The 19,783-nt window shown below is 40.0% G+C and overlaps 1 protein-coding gene and 1 long non-coding RNA gene across 7 annotated transcripts in view; both read left to right on the top strand.

Moving 5' to 3' along the window:
- SH3D19 (SH3 domain containing 19) overlaps positions 1 to 19,783 on the top strand; it is an 80,358-nt gene that overhangs the window by 47,458 nt on the left and 13,117 nt on the right. For all 6 annotated transcript variants that reach the window (XM_068680933.1, XM_068680937.1, XM_068680936.1 and 3 more), the window contains 5 exons: positions 504 to 1,496; positions 12,049 to 12,156; positions 15,432 to 15,544; positions 17,830 to 17,888; positions 19,473 to 19,737. In XM_068680933.1, the coding sequence (XP_068537034.1) occupies positions 504 to 1,496; positions 12,049 to 12,156; positions 15,432 to 15,544; positions 17,830 to 17,888; positions 19,473 to 19,737 (1,538 nt within the window). The remainder of the gene's footprint in view (positions 1 to 503; positions 1,497 to 12,048; positions 12,157 to 15,431; positions 15,545 to 17,829; positions 17,889 to 19,472; positions 19,738 to 19,783) is intronic.
- Positions 2,558 to 5,319, top strand: LOC137856063 (uncharacterized). The gene is made up of 2 exons (XR_011096170.1): positions 2,558 to 2,812; positions 3,906 to 5,319. It is a non-coding gene; the product is annotated as an uncharacterized lncRNA (long non-coding RNA).

The raw sequence follows: 19,783 nt of genomic DNA, 5'->3' as shown, positions 1-19,783 counted from the left end.
TTAGACTACAATTAAAACTTCTTCTGCAAGGAAGATGAGTAGTATCATGTGTCTTTATGACTTTACAATAAAAACCTTTAATGTTTTCCTCAATTCAGCCATAAGGGCAATTGCTTTGGGGCTAGCAGAGCTCAGATGTCCAATTGGAGTAACAGCAGTTGCACATTCAGGCTGAAAAGTAACTGGCTGGATGTGCAATGCTCAGCTGAGGAAATCACTGTGCTATTCCTTGGTCAAGATGTTGCTTGCATACCCTTCCGGCTGCAAGCTAAGAGGTTTTGAACTCACAGCATGCAGATGCCATATGTTTTAGCAATCTTCAGCTTCTTCCTGGAGTTCATATATTTTTTTTTATTTTTTTTTTAAGAAAGAGAATTCCAGTTTCACAAGCAGCACTAAGTTCTGAACAAAAATCATTGTTTCACACCCTAACGATGATAAAAACTAATATAAATATAGTGTTCTAGAATAGATAACTGAAACCTTTTCTTTTCTTTTTGTAGGGCAAAGTCCTCTGAAACCTCCTAGGCCTTCTGCATCTCTCCTGAATAGGTCTTCAGAAAATGAGACTTCCTTAATAGGTTTTGATGTTTCTGAAGGTCAGAAGCACCAAGAAAATCCCAATGCTGTGATATGTCCTGTGCCAAAGCCAAGATCAAGAAGCAATCTCAGACCTGTGGTCAAAAATACTGAAAGTCAGATAAGAGACAATGGGGAAGAAGTGAACCAGTCTAACACAAAAAGACAGCAACCTTCAGCTGAGCAGTCATCTGTGTTAGATGATAGCTTACTAGACAATCATTTGGCAGTGGACAGCATGAGTACAGGAAAGAGCCAAAATAGTATTGTTTCAAGGATCAAAGTTTTTGAAACCCAAGGAACTAATGATACCTCAGGATTAGCAAAGAAACCAGAAATTGCGCCTCGTTCATTCGCCCCAAGACCTGTACCTGCAAAGAAGCCAGTAGTTGCTCCAAAGCCAGGGCTAAGCAGAGTTTCGGGAGATTGGGATGCATGGACAGAAAGCAAATCAACACCTTCTTCCAAGGAATTGCAGCTTCAACCTGAAGCAGTTGGGAACAGTGTTGCAACCAAACCTGAACTGCCAAAGAAACCAAAACCTGGCCTTGTAAAAAGTAGTAGTAGTGATTTTCTTGATAGAAAGAGTGGATCGGTTGCAGAGAACGATGGACAAAAGAAATATCCTGTTCCTGCTCCAAGGCCTCTCGTTCCTAAAAAGTCACCTAGTGCAGAAAATCCTGCCTTTTCTTTGGCCACGCTAAAACCAATTGCTGCACCCCCACGGGCTCCTGTATCTCTCCAAGAAAAAGTTTCCAAGTCTCTGGGGGAATTGTCACCTGCAGCCAACTCCTCAGCACCCACTTTGCAAAGTAAACTAGATGTGGAAGGAGATCTGATCAGTTTTGATGATGACGTTTTGCCCCTGAGTCCACCTTGTGTCATTAAAGATAGCATCAGTTGTGAAGCAGCAGCAGGTAAGAAGAAAAAGTTTTAAACTGTCCCTGTGGTTACTGTTTGCAGGTGTCTGATCCTGTGTGAATTGTGTCTTACCTATTCTGCCTGCTTTGACAGGGTCTATATGTGCATGAAATTCTTTGTTTTCCATTATGTCAAGAATGCTATGAAATTACATGAGTTTTGGGACTTGGAAGGTTTTCGGGCTGTATAAATCTCAGAAGTTGCCTGCTGGATTTATTACACAATTACTAAAATAATGATAAAAGACTTCATGTTACACACCAGATGTTCCCTCCAGAATGTATCACAATTCTCTCTCAGAAACTTGGGACATCTTATCTCTTGCCATCTAATCTGCCTAATTTATTAGAGTGCCTGAAGCTCTGTAGTGGAAGTCTCCTGAGCATAGTATGTTTGTAGGTATTGTTCCATTAGGTCATCTAGAGAAGCAGCAATGTTTATTATTTAGGGAGAATGGTGATCAAACACACTGGAATACTCTGTTTCACCAGTGGCTATTTATTTTCTCTCCCCTATCTTTGTCTGTTGTGTTGTCACGCAACTATATGCTTGTTATGCAACTTCAAATTTTTCTGAAAAATTAAAAAAGTTATTTCATACGGGTGCATTAATTACTACAACTACATCTCTCTCATAAACTTAGTTTTATTCCATCAAACAAGAGGCCAGTTAAGGCCATTTTATAAAACTATGGTTTAGGTAGCTTAAGACACAAGTGGGTGTTCAGCTGTCACTGAATTTAACAGCACTGGGGTTTTCCCTCCTAGTATTTGAGTATATCAGATTTAGCACACCAACCTCTTTGCAATCCAGGGAGAGCTCTGCTTTAAAACAGATGGCATGTCATACAAAATGCATGTTTCAAAAACTATGATTTTTAAATCCCCCCCCCCCTTTTTTTTAACCTCATTTATCACTAAACATCTCATCACTCTGCAAAGAGACACCCAAATAGTGTGTAGTTGTCAGAGTAAATCAATATTAATGATTGTTAGCAAGTATGATTTCTTTACAGGTAGTGGATTATATTGTTAGCTGAAGTTCTGACTTGTTACCACTTCCATTTTACGTTGGCATAAAAAGCCCAAGGCAGATGTAGGAAGTCCCTTAAAGCTGTAAACTGTTCAGGTCAACATGTACAGACATACAAACCTCAGAGCAGCTTATAAAAGCAGTGAAATAAGGCAACAGAAGGTCCTGCAGGAGAGGTGATTAGCTCTACAGGGATCCACATCCTCTTTTTTCTTGGACTGATGGGCTCCAGGAGCACTGCAGAGACCGTAGCAAACCTAGAAGGAAGGAAAAGTACCAGGTGAGTGGAGAGGAGTTTTGAAGTGTGTGACTGACAGTACCTAGCTGGGAACAGAGTTCAGATCATCAGGTCTGGAGACTGCAATTGTACAACAGCCACTGTGCATGTGGTGGTTTTAGAAGAAAGTTAGAAGCAGGAGGGATGATTCTTGGTTTCTGTGCATTTGAGGGAAAACTTGTAGTTTCAGCCTTTTGATGATTAGATGCAATAAACAAAGGGAAAATGTAACTTCCAACTAGAAGGCAGCAATGAAAGAGAATTCTTACATTTTGAAAGAGAATAAAAAGGAAAGTGATGTTTTGGCTGTGTGCCCTAAGAGTCTGCCTTTCCCCCACCCTGAAAAAATATATGATGATAATTCTGTTAAATCAAAAGTTCGGTCATCCCAAAGAAAGAAAAAATCAGCTTTCATGTTGAAACTATCATCTGAATAACACTTCTGTTAACCATAAGAATGGAAAGTATTTTCTCCTTAATTTAATCAAGAATAACACCTAGGATTCCAGAAAGGTTACTGATTTCTGGAGTCTATGATTTTATTCATTTAATAAAATGGCATTTTTGCTGCAACACCTTCGTATGTAGATAAGAAAAAAAGGTCTGACAGCATTATCACTTTATTACTTTGTAAAATTAGGAATCCTTCCAGATTTTTGCAGGCATTTGTGAGCTGAAGATCATATGCTATACCCTTGATTACTAATGCCATGCTAAGTCTTGACAAAGCATCTACAAGAACAACACTGGCTTTCTGAAAAATGAGGCAACGCAGAGCACTAACACTAGCTATTTCTCATGTTCCCATAGGAACAGCTTAGGATTTGCAAGATGAATCCACAGTAAAATGTTTTGTAAAGGCAGGAAGAGAAGCTGTAATCCTGCTCCCAATTCCCCAGACCTTTGTATTTCTTACATATTTGTCATTGTCATTACTTAGCAAAATGACAGCGCTCTCCTTGTTGTTATGGCAACTCTAGAAAAGGAGAAAGGCTTTTATGCAGCGGTGTTTGAAACTAAGCACCAACAGATTTTTGTCAAAGAGCAGTTTTGCATCGCAGATTAGAATGTTCATAATTTTTTTTTTCTGATACAGCACAAATGCATCTGGGACTTAGACTAATGTAAATAGATTTGGACAGAGATTTGAAAGGAAGAAGGTGAAGCATTCTGTTGATGGTGGGATTGGTGCAGAAGTTGAGGGGAGCATCTGGATGAAAAGGTGAAACACAAGCAAAACCAAATGGTTCTTCTAGTGCGCATTGAGATACAGGGTACCTGTATCAAGATCACTTTCAAAGCTTTCAGCACCCACTGTGCCAGTTGAAGTCTGACGGAGGCTTGACAGCTAGGAGATTCAGAGGCAAACCATGGCAGAACCTTGCATCCAGCTCATGTCTCCACTGCTGGCCCAAGGGAAGTGGCAGGAAGGAAAAGTCAAGAATGACAAATCTGTGGAACAGCTCCTTTCATCAACAGCCAGAATTGATGCCAGTTTTAAGTGCCCGCATAATTTTGCACTCAAAGGCTAGAGATAATGTTCAAAGGCGTTTGTATCCTAATGAAATTGCTCCTGCTCAAACCAGTCACTTAGAATGTGAAGGCGTCTACTTGGGACCATAAATCTTGACATGTTAATGCTTTGATGACAGTTGTGATATTTTGAATCATAAGGGATATTTTTACACTTCAGTTATAGCTGGTAACTGGGATTTGTGCGGTTTCATAAGGTTACAAGTTTCACTAATGTGTCAGGAGGAATCGTTTCTGGGTATTCCATATTTAAAAAGGCTAAGAAATGAAATCCTAGTGTGAGCTGAGCTGGGTAGAAGTTCCGTGGCTTCAGTGGATCCATGATTTCACCTGTAACTCCCATCAGTCGCTATGTTAAAGCATGTAGTGTGCCTGCTTGTTCAAGTCCTGAGATGGAAAATAAGGTAACATTCAAAATATGTGCATTTAGAGCACATATTTAAATTAAAACCTGGAGGTGATTTTGCTACAATATTTTAATTCTTTCTTATGTGTAGGAAGTTCTTCTTTTCCCCTTGCCTTCTCTCTTTCTCCAACACATCATATAGTTCACTGATCGCTCTATTCCCGATGTACCAGAACTTAATTTAAACCAAATGTTTTGAAAAGTAATTCAGAGAGTGTCTGTCCTTACGAGGAGGCAGTTTTCTGTTTTATTTTCCTCATATTAATGTACTTCAATTCTAACAGTAATGCAACGGATGCATTTCTTACTTCTTTTATTTAGTTACTTACTTCCTCACAGTATAAAAGTTCAATTCTGCCTGTATGGGCAGAAAAATGACCAAACCAGTGATTACTGTCTATTTATATATGTTGTTCCTTCTTGTGGCATGAATGGTGGCATCTGTGTGATATTGTGGCCGATTCTGAAAAACTGCTGCCTGAGTAACTCCAACTTTGTCTTCTGTGGGGATATTGCCCAGCTGCTTGTTTTTAATTGCTTCCTCAGGAAGGAACAGGAAAAAAAAATAAAAGACCTAAAATGTTTGTAACTGGTAGATTACTCCAGACCTATCTTCAAAATAATGCATTTTTTCTCAGTATTCTGCTATGTCACTCCCGATGACTCTTGTTGTGGTTATTTTAAATTACCTGTCTCCTTTTGGACTTGCTGCCCAAGGTACCATCCCCAGAGCAGAGTGGGCTGCCTCATCCATTTTAATCTTCCATTTGGCTTGAGCCCCTGACAAAATGAGATGTACCTGAAGGCATTTTGGAGGTAGCTGGAGTGTGCTGTGCCCTCTTGGTTTTGCTGCGGCGTTGGCCATCTCCAACACAAGTGGTAGCAAGCATCCATTGCCTCTTCAGGCCCTGCAGATGCTTGCATAGTGAACTTAAGCTGGACCCCCAAGGAGCTTGTAGGTGGTTCCACTCTTACCGCAGGAGAAGGCCTTATAGCCAATTCAGGAAACCAGTACAAATTTTAAATCATAGCCTCGTAATAGGTGATGAACCCTTTGGGTTGTAAAACTCAAACAAATTCACTTTTGAGTTCCATGTCAATACATGTTAAGTGGTAACTTGCACGTAATAATGTTCTTAATGATAACCTTCTTTAATGATTAAATGTTTATTTTATAACACTTAAAATGCAGACATCTTTTGATCAGGAAGGTTGTCAAAAAAATAACAAAATGCTTACTTAAAAGAAGCATTTATAAACAAGACAGTGTTTTTTTTTTCCTTCACTGAAAGCATGCAAGATTATTCTGAGAGGCCAGACGAATATTTTAAACAACATCATACATTCCTTTGTCCTCCAAATTTTCATTAAAAAGATTTTGTATGCCCTACTTTCTTCCACTATGGATCCTCTGCTGTGGAGATTTCCAGCTTGCTTGTTTTGGGGCACTTGAATCTCTTACCAATGAGCAAGCATTACTATTGTCAGGCAAGAACAGGTGAGGCTGTGTTTCTTAACCTCTGGGGTAATCTTGGGTTTTGGTTTTGTCGCCCACTGTACGACCAAACGCCCTCCAGCATCAGATTTTTGAAGTTAGACCAGGTTATGCAGCCAATTTTAGCAACGTCACCTCATAGCTGACCTCTTCCGGGCAGGAGGTTGGATTAGAGACCTCCTGAAGGCTCTTGCAACTTCACCTACCCGCTTCTTACCCTAGCGAAATAGATTCAATAGTCCCCAAACTCTTATGTTATAACTTGTGCTGGTGTTAGCGGGCCTTTTGTGCCAAAGGCAGTGCAATTACCGTCACCTCGAGTGGTTCACTGCTAGCTTGTCCACATTAAACTGTTGTGCTTTTTTGAAGCACACAGGTAGTAAGTGTGGGCATTCACGCAGTTTCAAAGAGAAATGTCACAAACCTGATGATAGCCAAAGCTTGGAAAAGGTCTGTTTATAACTGTCTCTGTGCACTATATAGTGCTGTAGTTTTACACCCTATAAATGCTGGTATTGCCGTTAAGTCTTACAATAGCCCAAGAAATGTTGCTGTTCCACTAGTGGATTTCATTTTGTTTTCAGCTTTCTAACATCTGGATGAGGTATTCCACTGCTGTATTAAAGACATCTTGTGTTTTTAACAAGACTTAATACTAGGTCTTCTATTGCATCTTTTATCAAATTTTAATGATACCTTTTGGACAACATCAAACTCTGCATAATTCTGTGACTTCATGCATTTTGTTGTGCTGATGGCTCCTTCTGCACAATCTGTGTATATCTTATAGACATCATTCATTCTTCATATCAGACTCATTCCTCCAAAGTAATGATTGCTGGCTTCGAGTTCCCTTACCTTTCATCAGATGTCAGCAGTGAACAGAGAGCAATGCCTAGTACCTGTGCAAGTGGTTCCCTGTATTTCCTCCACTCTGAGTAGCAATAAATTTTGCCAGAGAAATTCTTCCCATCCATAAGTCTTTGCACAACACATTTTTTGATTTTACTAATGTGTGAGAAGTTGGAAATTTCTGTTTGGGCATCTGGACCGTCTTTCTTTTTCTGGGAGGACAGAGAATCCTCAAGAAGAAACTTCTGCAATCATTGCCTACTTGCTCTGGTGGTGTGTGCTTTTGGTACAGCATAAGTAGATGCAGAAATAAAGCTAATGTCTTGGCAAGAATGTTAGAAATACTACTTAGATGTAAAGGTTGTTACATGTAAGAGGTTTTTAGTAGCTCGCTCAAATACCTGCTGGACTAATTGTGCCTATCAGGTACATCAAATCTCCCAGGCCTGATGCAGTGTAAATCTGTGAATGAAGCAGGACTATGCAGTCTGCTCATAGCAGCTACTGAAATAACTGAGCTAGTCATGAAAAGTGACTGTGTAGGCTGGGGAGAAAGAAATCCTAGAACGTTATGATAGCAGGTTTGCTTGTCTCTGCTCCATTTTTAATTTTGAAATGATTTCTGAAGCAATATAAGGTCTACTCCTGAATGCTGCGTTCCTTCTATTTGCATGACCCAGCCTCCTCTCCTATGAGAAATCCAAAGAGCCTGAGTTGCACCTGAGCTTATATTTGTGTTAGGCACAGTTGACATCACAATGAGCCTAAATCTCATTGTCTCTTTTTTTCATTATTATTTTTTAATTTCCCAGTCTGCTGAAAGACATGGATGTGATCAGACCATGGCAATTTTCTATGCAGAGGGACCTGAAGATTGCATATTTTGAGAAAGGCAGCACGGACTCTGTAATTCTCTCTGGGTCAGAAATACCATTTTGAAGAAGCTGGTAATTTCCCTGATGAAAAGAACTGGGAAAAACTGAGATTGGGAAAATGGCTGATGCCGGAATTCAGTAGAATACACGGTCTGATCTGACTATTTATGTTTGCAGATAGGTTGAAATTCAGAATTTTCAGGAGAGGTCAGACTTTTGGTATTTCCCAGTGTTTCTTAAGCATGGACCCCATTCCTGTTTGGGATGCTATCTGTCAGACCTGCAGTGGATCTCCAGGTATATTACTAAGAGGGGTCTGTAACTGAAAATCTTCCCCAAGTGTGAACTAAATCTGCTTCCACAAAGCCAACAGTGGTTTTGCGAGGCTGGGTTTTAATAAAGCAGTTGTTGGTGGGGGTTGGCCTGTCTTCTTCTCCCGGGAGCCCCTGGTGACCCTGATGATAATTATGTTCCATGTGAAGAGAATGTGTGAGCTTTGCCTGCAGTAGCTTTTATTTTATTTTATTTTAATTAAACACTGAAAGTAGACACAGTTGCATACTACTTCTGTAGTGACAAGTGTTGTAATGTCAGCATCAACGCATTTTACACTCTGCTGTTTTTGCGTACTGAGAGTAATTCTTGCAGGACTGAAGTTCTTCGCAGTAGATGATATTATTCTGTGCTTCCAGTGTACCACATCTGATTTGTCTGGAGAGCCCCCTTATTGCTGCTGAGGTATCTGTTACCATCTCACTATCTACTTAAAGACCACCACTACATGCTTCAGAAAGCTATCCATTTTCCTGTTCACAGGGACAATAGCTAATGCTTGTTCTGTAACCTGCTGATTTCTGATTTTAAAAAAGGATTATAAATGGAAGTGGTAAAAAAGGCTCTCTCCTAAACTGGTAAAAGAAAGAGATGGTACATGGTGTATTTGGATACACGACTTTCATTTGCCTTACCAACAAAGCAGCACAGTAATATATGTTATCAAATAAGCCTTTGAAACAGAAGCTCCAGAAAAGTGAGACCCAGAGAAACACAGGCTTTAAGCATCATTGTAAAAGTTTAATAAAAAAGATCGATTGAAGTCTGTTGATATGTGTTATGAAAAATGCCTTGCAGACTAATTTCCTTGAGCTGAGAAGCTTTAAATGAGTATGTTAACAATTCTGTTTTCACACTTCCATGAATTATGCTCAAACGATGCCCAATTGTTGTTAAACAACATAAAAATTTGATATGCTGTCAGTCCCATTGCACAAAGCAGCGCAGCCGTTTACTCAGCCAATTTCTGCTGCAAACCCAGCACTGGGGAATGGAATGACACAAACAAGGTAATGAGTTTTAAGCTAATTATGAGGTGACAACAGTGTAATTGAACATAAGATAATGAGTGGAAAACTAAGGTTTGTAGAACAGTTTTCTCAGCCTCGGGTTGAGAATGACGGAAACTGAGACTTAAAAATAACTTTGACCAAATCTAGTGATTTAGAGACTGCAGCCAACTGCTGAATGGTCAGGAAAGCCATCTCCTTGCACAGAAATGATAGCAGCTGACAGCCAGTATTTTTGTGCACTTGTAAATCTCCCAATTTGAAAGAATACAGATCTGTGGTGGTTTGAGGTATTCAGGGTATTCCCGTTTGGTGTTATTCTGTCTGTACTTCTATGAGATGGAGGCTTTGGACAATTATTCCCTCACCATCCATGCAGAGCTTCCTTTCCCTCTGCAGAAAGTTGGCCTGGGAGGTTCCCTACGGCCCTGCTGTGTCCAGGAGCCCGCTACCAGCCTTGCTCACCTTCCCATGGGTACCCTTGGCCTCAAGCTTCCCCAGGGGCCCCGCAGCCCTGCTGCCCCTATGGGTGTACCTGGGCTACAGTCACCAGGTAATTGACTGAGAGCAGAGGAAACCCTGCCTTGGGCTTTCTTTTTTCAGTGGCACTCAAATCATTCTGAACACCATCATGCAGTTAAGACTGGGTAAATCTTTTTGAATGCAATTCAAATTCTAGCAGTGTAGCTAGCAGATGTAGGTGTAAAGAAAGGAAAGAAAATGCTAACTGCAGGCTTGCTCTGAGAGTGGGTTTTTTACGTTTCTTGCAACTACTGTACTGTCAGACGGCTCGCACCCCTGGTGTGGTCTGTGTTTTCCAGTCCTCTAGCACATCTCTTGCTCTGGTGCAGCTTTCACTGAGGAGACCTAAACCTTTTACTGACTAGTGCTAACAGTAACTTAACCAGGCTGGCAGGTTCACACTTAGCTTCTCAAATGTACCTGATGTCTATGCCCAAAGCTGTTTACAAGCGGTCTGGCGGAAAGAATCGGTGAGCTTTGATTCACGGCTGCAGCGCGACATGAAGGTACCCAGGCAGATCTGGGGAGGCTGTAGGTAGCTGGATGTCCTGATTTTGGGACAGACTGTGACACAAACCCTGTGCCTCTGTCTGACAGATGCACCTACAAAGAGCCTTGGGCCAGGGGCTAGCGGGAGATGAGCATCACAGCATGCCTGGGCCATGCAGCATGCTGTCCTTGCTGGTGCTAGAGCCTGTCTGAAGCTGTTTGGGGCCTATTCTTAGTGTAAAAATAACAAAAAAGGGCCTAATGTAGTTGATCTTTCCCTCTCTGAAAATGCCAAGGCTTTTTAAACTGAAGTGCTAAAAGCTTTGTAATGAGGTTCATAAGTACTGTATTTCTGGGTATTTTAAAATTTGATTTACACTCCCAGACACAGATTGCAAGTGTACTGATAAACTGCATTGGGTTGTATTGTTCCAAATTATCAATAAGAAATCATGACTTCACACTGCATAACTTCTGTTTGCTTGATTCTAAGTGTTGAACATGAAGATAAAGTTTTATCAAATGCAGTATTTTCAGCTTTGTCAGAAAGTGTGGTGGTGGTTTTGGGAAGATATAAGTTTTTTTTTTAAAAGCCCCAAAGAATGTAAAGAGATGCCCAGCATGCTTCCTCTCTGAGACTCTGACACTCCATAAATAACATCTCATTGAGCTACACATCTAAAAAGGCCACCAGAGGAGATCAAACTCAGTTGTTGGGGCTGTGAATGCATGTCATGGAGAATTTATTGGCCAGAATGCTTCTCCAGTTTCTATCTTACACATTTCTGATGCAGCTAAGCATTGCCATTTTACTGCAGTTTTTAGGAATGCCAGAGAAAAAGGTAGCATCTGTTAACAGCATAGAACAAGTAGAAATGAAGTATTGCTCTTTGACATGGTGTACGTGAGGAAGAACCCTTTGATTTGGATTTTATTTATGTACGAGTATTTTTACAGCTGCCTTCTACATGCACATATGTTCCCATGCCTATTAATACGAGACCAGTGCTTAAGTTTATTAATCATAGAAAACATTGCTCCTGTCTTACCGATGGAATGGCTGGACAGGCTTGTAGAGGAATGAGTGATCTAGGCAGGGACACACAGAGCTCAGGGACGACTCCGAGTCCTTGGTGTGAACCAGTCTCTCCATGACTTCAGGGTTATAATCAGCAAAATGACGCAGAATCTCCAAGGGAATTAGTTATTCTACAGCAAAGATATATTGTAATCAGTAATGGTTAAGTGCTTTCTGCTTTTTTGTTTGTTTCTTTCTGTAGGCATAAAGATAAAACTTCTGTAGAGCTGACCATTTAGCTTTGGCAAGATTTTGCTGATTAAAACTTAGTGGTGAATGTGTTCACAGCACATGAGAGGAACTGTGATGAAAATACATTTCCCCAAAGCCATCCTGATTTTGGGTCCCTATTATCAAGCAATGCGGTTGCTCTTCGGTGGCTTATATAATTCCAGAAGGCATCTGTAACACGTTTGTGTTAACTCGACTATGATAGTGGATGTACCTAAAAGATAACGTTATTTACAAAGAGCTGACTACTCTATTTGCATCAGCCCAATGTTTGTCCCTGGAAACAGATTTATATATTTTTTATGACTTCCTTGGGTGTGAAATATTAATGTGCTTAAAAATGAATGCTATAACTAGTAAGATTTGTGTTCAGCAAATGCATATTAAATACATTGTGTTTTTTTTCTCCTTCTAGATCCATTCCAGTTCCTCTCCAAAAGTGAACCGGTGAAGGAACAGGCAGCTCAACCAGCGTTAGCACGGAAACCCACTGTTATCCGAATTCCAGCTAAACCCGGGAAATGTAAGTTCTTCTCCCAAATTGTCTGAAAAATCTTTACCAGAAAATAATTTTAATTGGGACTTACTATTTCCAAATCGAGTTGCTGTTAGCTTGCTGTATTAGCTGTCAAAGGAATCCTGCAGTGCAGTTGAACACGACAGATGGCCAGCAGTGGAGGGAGGCAGCAGTGGCTGGCAGTCATGTTCCTCTCTCCCTGTCTCCCATCTACCTTGTCTGGTGCCCCCCTTTGCACTAAGTTTGATTCTCCTCAAACCTTATGGAGCTAATGCGTATCAGGGGGGAAATGGTGGCGGGGAGAGATCTAAATGCTGGCAGAGAAGAGCTGGAGGAGACCCTTGCAGCAGAAGCAAACTTGCTCAGTCAGCTAACCCGTACTGCTGAGCTGTACCTTTGGTCAAATTGACTTATGTGCAGACATCAGCTGAGGATATTTTAATGCTGCTCCCAAGCTTCCTGTGAGCAGGGCCTGCACTTGTCAAAGGAACCACATTAGTGTATTAAATTTTGCTTCAAAAGCTTAGTCAGGTTGTAAACATAGTTTTTACAGCTTCCATCAAAATCCGTGGTCATTTAAGCTGTAGTGTTTTGGTAGTAATTGAGGGAATAAAAAAGGCATGCGAGCATTCGATTGCAAAGAACTGATTTGTTCTATTTTGTGTCAAGGTCCTCCTGTCTGTAGTTTTCTGATAGTTATCTTATCCCTAATGCCTTCCATCTCTAATCCTTTACAACTTTACAAATTACACTGACAGTATCTCAGAGTGGAAATTTATCAGAGAGCCACAAGGTCTTTGTGTTGATCTTTTAGTCCTTGAGTACATAGCTGCTGAAGTTTAGCCTTATGTTTTATCCTCAAAACTTACGAAGAGGGATCAGAAGATAGCTCTTGAAACTGATATTACAGACTCAAGTTGTACTAAATTGTGTAGGTATAGAGCCAAAGATATCCTGGTGGCATTGCTACTAAGACTTTCACTATTCCCTGAGATCCCTTCTCTCTCCACCTAACCCCTCAGGTTTTCTTTTCCTCTGTGTATGTGTGAAATGCAGTGGAAGTGATGAAAAATGCAGAGAAGAATGAAGATAAAGCAATTAGGAAAAGACATGCTGCTAATACATGATCATATATAAAAGCTTTTTTCAGTTAGAAGAATATGTTTACAAACTAATGGAAGGAACCCAACATAATCAATCTCCATAAAGGAGATCTTTCCTTGTATTTTTTTTTTTTTTAAATAGAAGACTTTTTTTTTTCCTTATCTGGAGTCTTTTGAGCTTGCAGATAACCAGTCCCTTGCTGCTCTCTAGTGGCAATTGAACTTCCTACAGAGACTGCCAGTCAGAGTGTACTTAATTACAATTTTTAGAGGGATGTGAAGGACTGCTTTATAAGAGGCTGTGGCTGGAAGATTAATGGGATGTGGGGGAACAGGAGCAGGTTCCAAATAAACAGAGTAACCTTTTGGCAGATAGGAACTGCTGTAGAAATGTAAGCTGTTAAAAGCTAAAAATCCCAAGTGCAATTGGGCCAAGGAGTGACAAGGATATAGTAACATTTACCTTGTAAGAGAGCTACATGGTCTCAATACAAGGGGTCTTTTGCCATCCTTTGTCTGTTAGGAACCAGTGCAAAACAAAAAGAAAAAAAGCAATAAACTGGAGAAAAACAAAAACAAAAAAAAAACAGCACTACCAAAAAGAGGGCAGAGCTGTATGTTTAAGAATTTGATCTCCAGTGCTTTAGAAGTTCCTCATTAGCATTTTTGTTGAGCTATGATTAGAAAGGAAGCATTAAACTTCCACTTCAGTTTTTACACTTAGAAATCACTGAAAGTAGCACCTGCTTTCTAGTTGGAGGTTTTTTTTTTCTTCCTTTATTTCCTTTAATTTTGGTTTATAAACAGCAAAGGCAGAGAAGTTAGACCATCTGTGCATATATCAAGATTTGAAGTGGCATCGATAAATAAATCTCTCATGTTCTTTGTATATCAGTAAGGTATGTTGAAGAGAAGATATCCTTTGCAATTACGAGCAGGTATTGTTTTTACTTCTCATCGTACTACCTTAGAAGAGTGGATGAACTTCATTAACTTCTATTCCCTGTTCTCAGTCCCTGCCAACACAGTGACTATTACCTGCTCCTGAGTGTTATAATGTATTTATCCTTGAAATAATCCACTTCTAAACATCAACACCAGTCTTTTAGATCATGGTAGTACAACAGAGGTGTTAAAAACACCACCTCTCCTTCCTATGTGCTCTTCCTTTGTTAAGAGTACTTTTCATGAAATGAGCAACTTAAAGTTGTCCTTTCTGTAGAATCTGTGCTCATTTTTGTCATTAGTCTATGAAAGTTCAGGCTGTCTGTACATCTTTTTATGTAACTCCAGGACAGTCTGGAAATCAGAAGAGTGTCTGAAGTTTGTGGTATGAAGGGAATTTTCTTGGTATGCAAATGCATTGTAAAATAGGTGACAGTTTCAGTATACAAAGACAAAAATATCGGTGAATATGCTGATAAAACTTGACCAAGTCATTCCCAGAATTGGATGGCAGAGACATTTAAAACAAATCTCACGTATCTCAGAATTTTGTATCTTTGTTGAGACTGAGATAATCACTCTTCCCTAGTAAGAACTTTACTGTTTCCTCTTCTATGTCCTAAATTTGCTTAGCTCTTCACAGACTACCAGGGAGCTCCCATCTGTCTTTTTGTTCTATCACTGTGACTTTTCTAGAAGGCAAGAGTTTCTTTGCTTGCCTTTACCTTTCCGGAGATTCTTCCATCCAAGTCTCCTGATCTTTCAGGGTTACTTGAAATAACCCTCAGCTGTTTTCCAGCCTGAAGGATATTCCAGGAGCTGACAGCTGAAAAAAGTGAGCCAGTTTAGAAATGTGGCTGAGAGATGGTGATGGTGTTTCAGAGTATCCAGTAATGAGTCCAACATTCCCAAGGGTAGAAACTCTTCTGCTCATCTAATATTATATCAACAAGTATTGCAGCTGAAACCCTAGAATAACTTGCTGGTGTCCTGAGAGTAAAGTGTAGATTCATTATGCAGAATGGGAAGCACTCCTACAGTCAACGTCAGAGGTACAATGTTCCCTTCGCTAGTCTTTTGGTGGTCCTGCCCATTGGCTGCTCTGGCTTTGAGGAAGGAAGTTGTGTTCACAAAAAGATGCACTGAAAAAAGGTGGATTTTCTTATCTATGTTTGGTCTGTGTAAAGAAGCTATTCATTAGATTTTCATTTGGGATTTTTTTTTTTTTTACAGCTTTAAATGACATCCCTCATAGCCCTCCACCACTCCCAGCTGAAAAGCCTATTGGCAACACCTCTGACATCACAACAGGCAAACCCAACAGTGGTGACCTAGTAAAAAAATTGGTAAGTTAAAACTTTTCCTGCATTACAACTTTGTCTGCTTTGGGTAACAGATCTCTTGTCACTCTCAATCCTTTTTAAAGCAAGTTATTTGAGGGACCAAAGGATGAAAGGGACTACTCAAAAATATAAGGTTTTCTTCTTTTAATTGCGTCCTCTAATTTAATTAGGTAATTTAGACTGCTGTCAGTTCTGAAAAACACTTTGTTGATTTTACTAAACTTTGATCACATTTATCTTCAATTTTCTGTATTTTGCAGCCGGAATCAAGGATACGCTACAATTTAGTTTCCAAAGCACTGCAAAGCAGCTCAAAGTGTAATAAGACTTTTATGGTCAAATACTGCCAAAGTCCTTTAGAAATACATACTTTTTTACCTTCATATACACAGTACTTCTCTGTGTCTGAGCTGATGTCCAGGCAGAGAAGCTGTTCTGTAAATGAATGAAGCTTTCTTTCTTCAGCTCTTTTCTTCCAGTTGTCTTCTACTGGCCCTTGTCAGACCCTGAGTAGAACCATCTTTCTGAAAAGTACGGCTCTGCTCTTCACTCCTGAGCAAATAATAATGGTAGACATTGTAGCTGAAGCTGAAGCTTCATTTATAGCTGTATCCTATATTCACTTTGAAACAAATTTACTAGAGAGAATTAAAATAAACTAGAAAATGAAAATAGATTTTCCAGATATTGAGAGCTGTGATGGCAAAAAAGGAAGAGAATCTTGTGGAAACCATAGGCAGTAAAAAGATCAAATCAAATCAAAAGCCCTGACTAGGTGGACAGCTGCCAACAAATGTATTTGTGGCTACTTTTGCTAATAGGATAAAGGGGGTTTTAAACGTTGTGGCTGAAGAGGCTATTCATAGAGGTCCTATCTTTTCTAGATAATGCTGTAAAAATAATTTCCAATACAATACATTAAATAACATTTTACACAATACAATCCAGGAACATTTACAATATCCTCCAGATTATTGTGACAGGCACACAGAGGATCACTTCATATAGTAATCTTTGAATAACCTGTTACATATTTTGAGATCTCCTCCTCTGAACTGAAGTTCAAGATTGTATATGCTCATTTCAACCTCTTTCCATTGCCAAGTGGAGAATATTGAGAATGGATTCATAATAAAGTATTGCACAAACCAGTGCTTCTGAAACTAGCAGTGTTCATCTGTAGAAGCAACAGCAGAAGCTGTTGACCATAAGCAGCAATTGGCTCAGGATTCATGCAGAAGAGGAGAACTTTTGATGTTAGGATACCAGTCCCATCTGAAAGTGTCAGGCTGTTTTCTTTTTAATCAGAAGTATTTAATCAGGAGCAGTCATCTGGGGACTTAGTCAAGAGGCAAAGTTCTGTCACAAAATACATCTAGGTATTTTCTAGGTGGAGAAAAATCACAGAAATTGTTTACCAGTTTCAAGCACATGTCGACAAGACACGTAAGCAAGAGCATTGAGCCCTTTTAAAAGTTACTGGTTCAGGAAGGTTACTTTTGATCGTAGATTTAGCACTCTGATTTGCTGTGCTGTTGCAGACAGCTGCGCTTGGTCAGCTGAGCTGGCGGTACTCTCTGGCACTGGGATGAAAATGAAGAGCAGGAGTCAGAAGGATGGTAACTTTTTAATCCATTACTGTGGTCCAAGCCCTTCAGATATGTCATGTGTTCCCCTCTGTTGACTGCCACAGGGTAGCAATCTCTGGCAGGGTTGGGATGGGCAGCTGGGAGCAGCAAAGCCTTGATCTGCCAAAGCAAGATTCAGCAGGATTTGTGTGTTAGATCTCTAGGAAACATCCTTAGATGCCTTCTTGAATGAGAGCTAATGTTATTTGCAAGAGACTCTCTCCTGTGCGAGTTACATCAATGTCATATTTTCTGCTCTAAGCCTATTCAAAGTGTTTCATCTGTCAAAGTTAAATCAAAGCCAATAACGTAACTGCAGACAAGTTGGAATCCTATGGGCAGTGAAATTGTGCATTTGTATGATTCGCCTGAGTTTGTCTCTTGCCTGATTCCCACGTGATAGGATAAAGAGGGCTGGGTCATATCTAATATACAATTTAGGCTGTGATTCAGGTGAGTCAGCCAAAGTTATTTACATCTCCCTCTACGTACAACAATAATATGCTAGAACACACCATGATATTTATTACTTTAGTCCCAAAGTGCCAGAAACTCTTGTTTTTCTTGTCTGTAATTTAAAATAAGAAATGCATCATTTAAACAAGATCCTTTCTGTTTCTTAGGTTTAATGAAATGCCTTTTTCTTTTTAATCTTCGTAGGACTTGGATCATTCAGAACAGGCTGGAGCACCTCAGCTAGAACCTGCACTACCTCCAAGGTAAGCACAGTTTTTCAGTGATTAACTCAGAAACATCTCTTTTAAGTGAGCATGTGTAGTTAGTCTCAGTGTAGATACCACCAACTCTGATCCTAACTCAAAGGGCTTGGGCAGGTTTTGCTTTTAATGTACTCACTAATAAAGAGGCAGATCCAAGCTGCTAGTGGGTTCATACTTGTTTGTACGACATCGGTATGAGCAGTGAGATTACAGAAGGACAGCTGTTTGGCTCCTCAGCTAATGTGCAGTGGCTGCTGACAGGCATTCCTTTCTGCATCTTTAACCTTTTTACCCACAGCTGAACAGAGAACATCCCCTCCTGCATGTTGCTGACCTTTTGATCAACAGCACTTGCGCTTGTGGCTGGCTTGGAGTGGTGGAGGAATGGAGGTGGCAGATGCTGCCACCCTCGAAAGGGCAGATGCTGGACCTTCCCAGTGTCTAGCGTTCACTTCAGGCCTAAAACCCCAGTGAACCATCAGAATTAATTATAAGCTGAACAGAAGTGGAAACATTTTTTGAAATTGAAAAAAATAAGTCCTATTCAAATAGGAGTAGGGAACTCTTATCAGGGACATCAGTAAATCACCAATACCTTCTCAAGTGGTAGATGACATTCACAAAACGTGTCAGATTCTCTGGAAGTTCCAGTAATGCACATTTGTTGAGGTTGATAATTTTTACTGATCCTTGAGGAATTCATGCTAGCAAATAATTATGCTAATATATATATGTGTGTGTGTGTAAAATATATATATGAGAGATAAAATTGTAGGAGAAAAGTGCAGTTACTCATGGAAGACTTCCCAATAAAAATTAAACAAACCTGTATTTTTGGAATCGTTGCAGTGCCAGGTTTCTTAATAACATGAAGCCAGAGTTTTATGGGCACAATGCTTGTTTAAAACAGAGGTGATTTTTTTTATTAGCAAATTACTGTTTACTCTCTTTGATTCTGAAAACTTTGGTATTTTTTGTCAGCACTTAGTAAGGAGGAATTTTATTTTTTTTCTTTTAAATTACCACTGTCAGTTATTAGACTTCTTGATTTTGTTTTCTAAACTACTGGTACACTAATGAGAGTGTGGTACCTCTGGTATTACCAGAAAGCTTGAGCATTGCCACTGCCCAAAAGTGACTTTAGGTGAGTGAAATCCTGGAGTATGAGCTAGTCTGATTCCTGAAAACCAGCTGGATCAGCAGAGCTTCTCAGGGCTTTCCCTCAGGCTCTTCACTGGAAGAACTCCTTGCTAAGGCATCTTCAGTCAAAGCTCTTTTTAAAAGTGGATTGCTAAAAAAAAATCCTGCTTATGTAGAGGGCTTTTGAGAACACTGGCAGGCTGTTAATAAAAGTGGTGGGCAGACTTGGAAATGTGAAGTCAAAGGATCTGTAAAAGGACTTGATCATCCAATCCCATTATTTGAAGGTTTCGTGGATTCCTCAAGAACTTCAGATATTTCAAGCTCTGCAGCCATGAGTCATGTTTCCTTATAGCATACTCTATTGCTAGGGCTGTGGTGGAGGTTGGGGGGTGGCAGGCTTCTTAATATGCATATTTCTCAGATGGCTCACCCAATTTTTAGGCCTGCGAATGGAAAAATTGTACCAGCTCGACCTCCCCCACCTAAAGGAGTTCCTGGAAGGCCACCTCCACCAAAACTCTCTGCAACCAAGACCTCCTCCCAGAAGGATGCTCTTTCCCGATCCACTTCTGACATTGCTCCTGATAAAAGACCAAGCAAGTTCAAATTGGGACCCAAGAGAACAAAGAGCCAAGTATTAAAAAATCAAGATCCAGCTTTACCTCCAAGACCTAAACCAGGCCACCCCCTCTACAATAAATACATGGTGAGAGCTGAGATATTCTGAGACTGGTGTTTATAAAAGCATGCTG

This window comes from Anas acuta, chromosome 4 (genome assembly GCF_963932015.1).
Source record: "Anas acuta chromosome 4, bAnaAcu1.1, whole genome shotgun sequence".
NCBI classification, from domain to species: Eukaryota; Metazoa; Chordata; class Aves; order Anseriformes; family Anatidae; genus Anas; species Anas acuta.
This window is presented reverse-complemented; position numbering and strand designations above follow the sequence as displayed.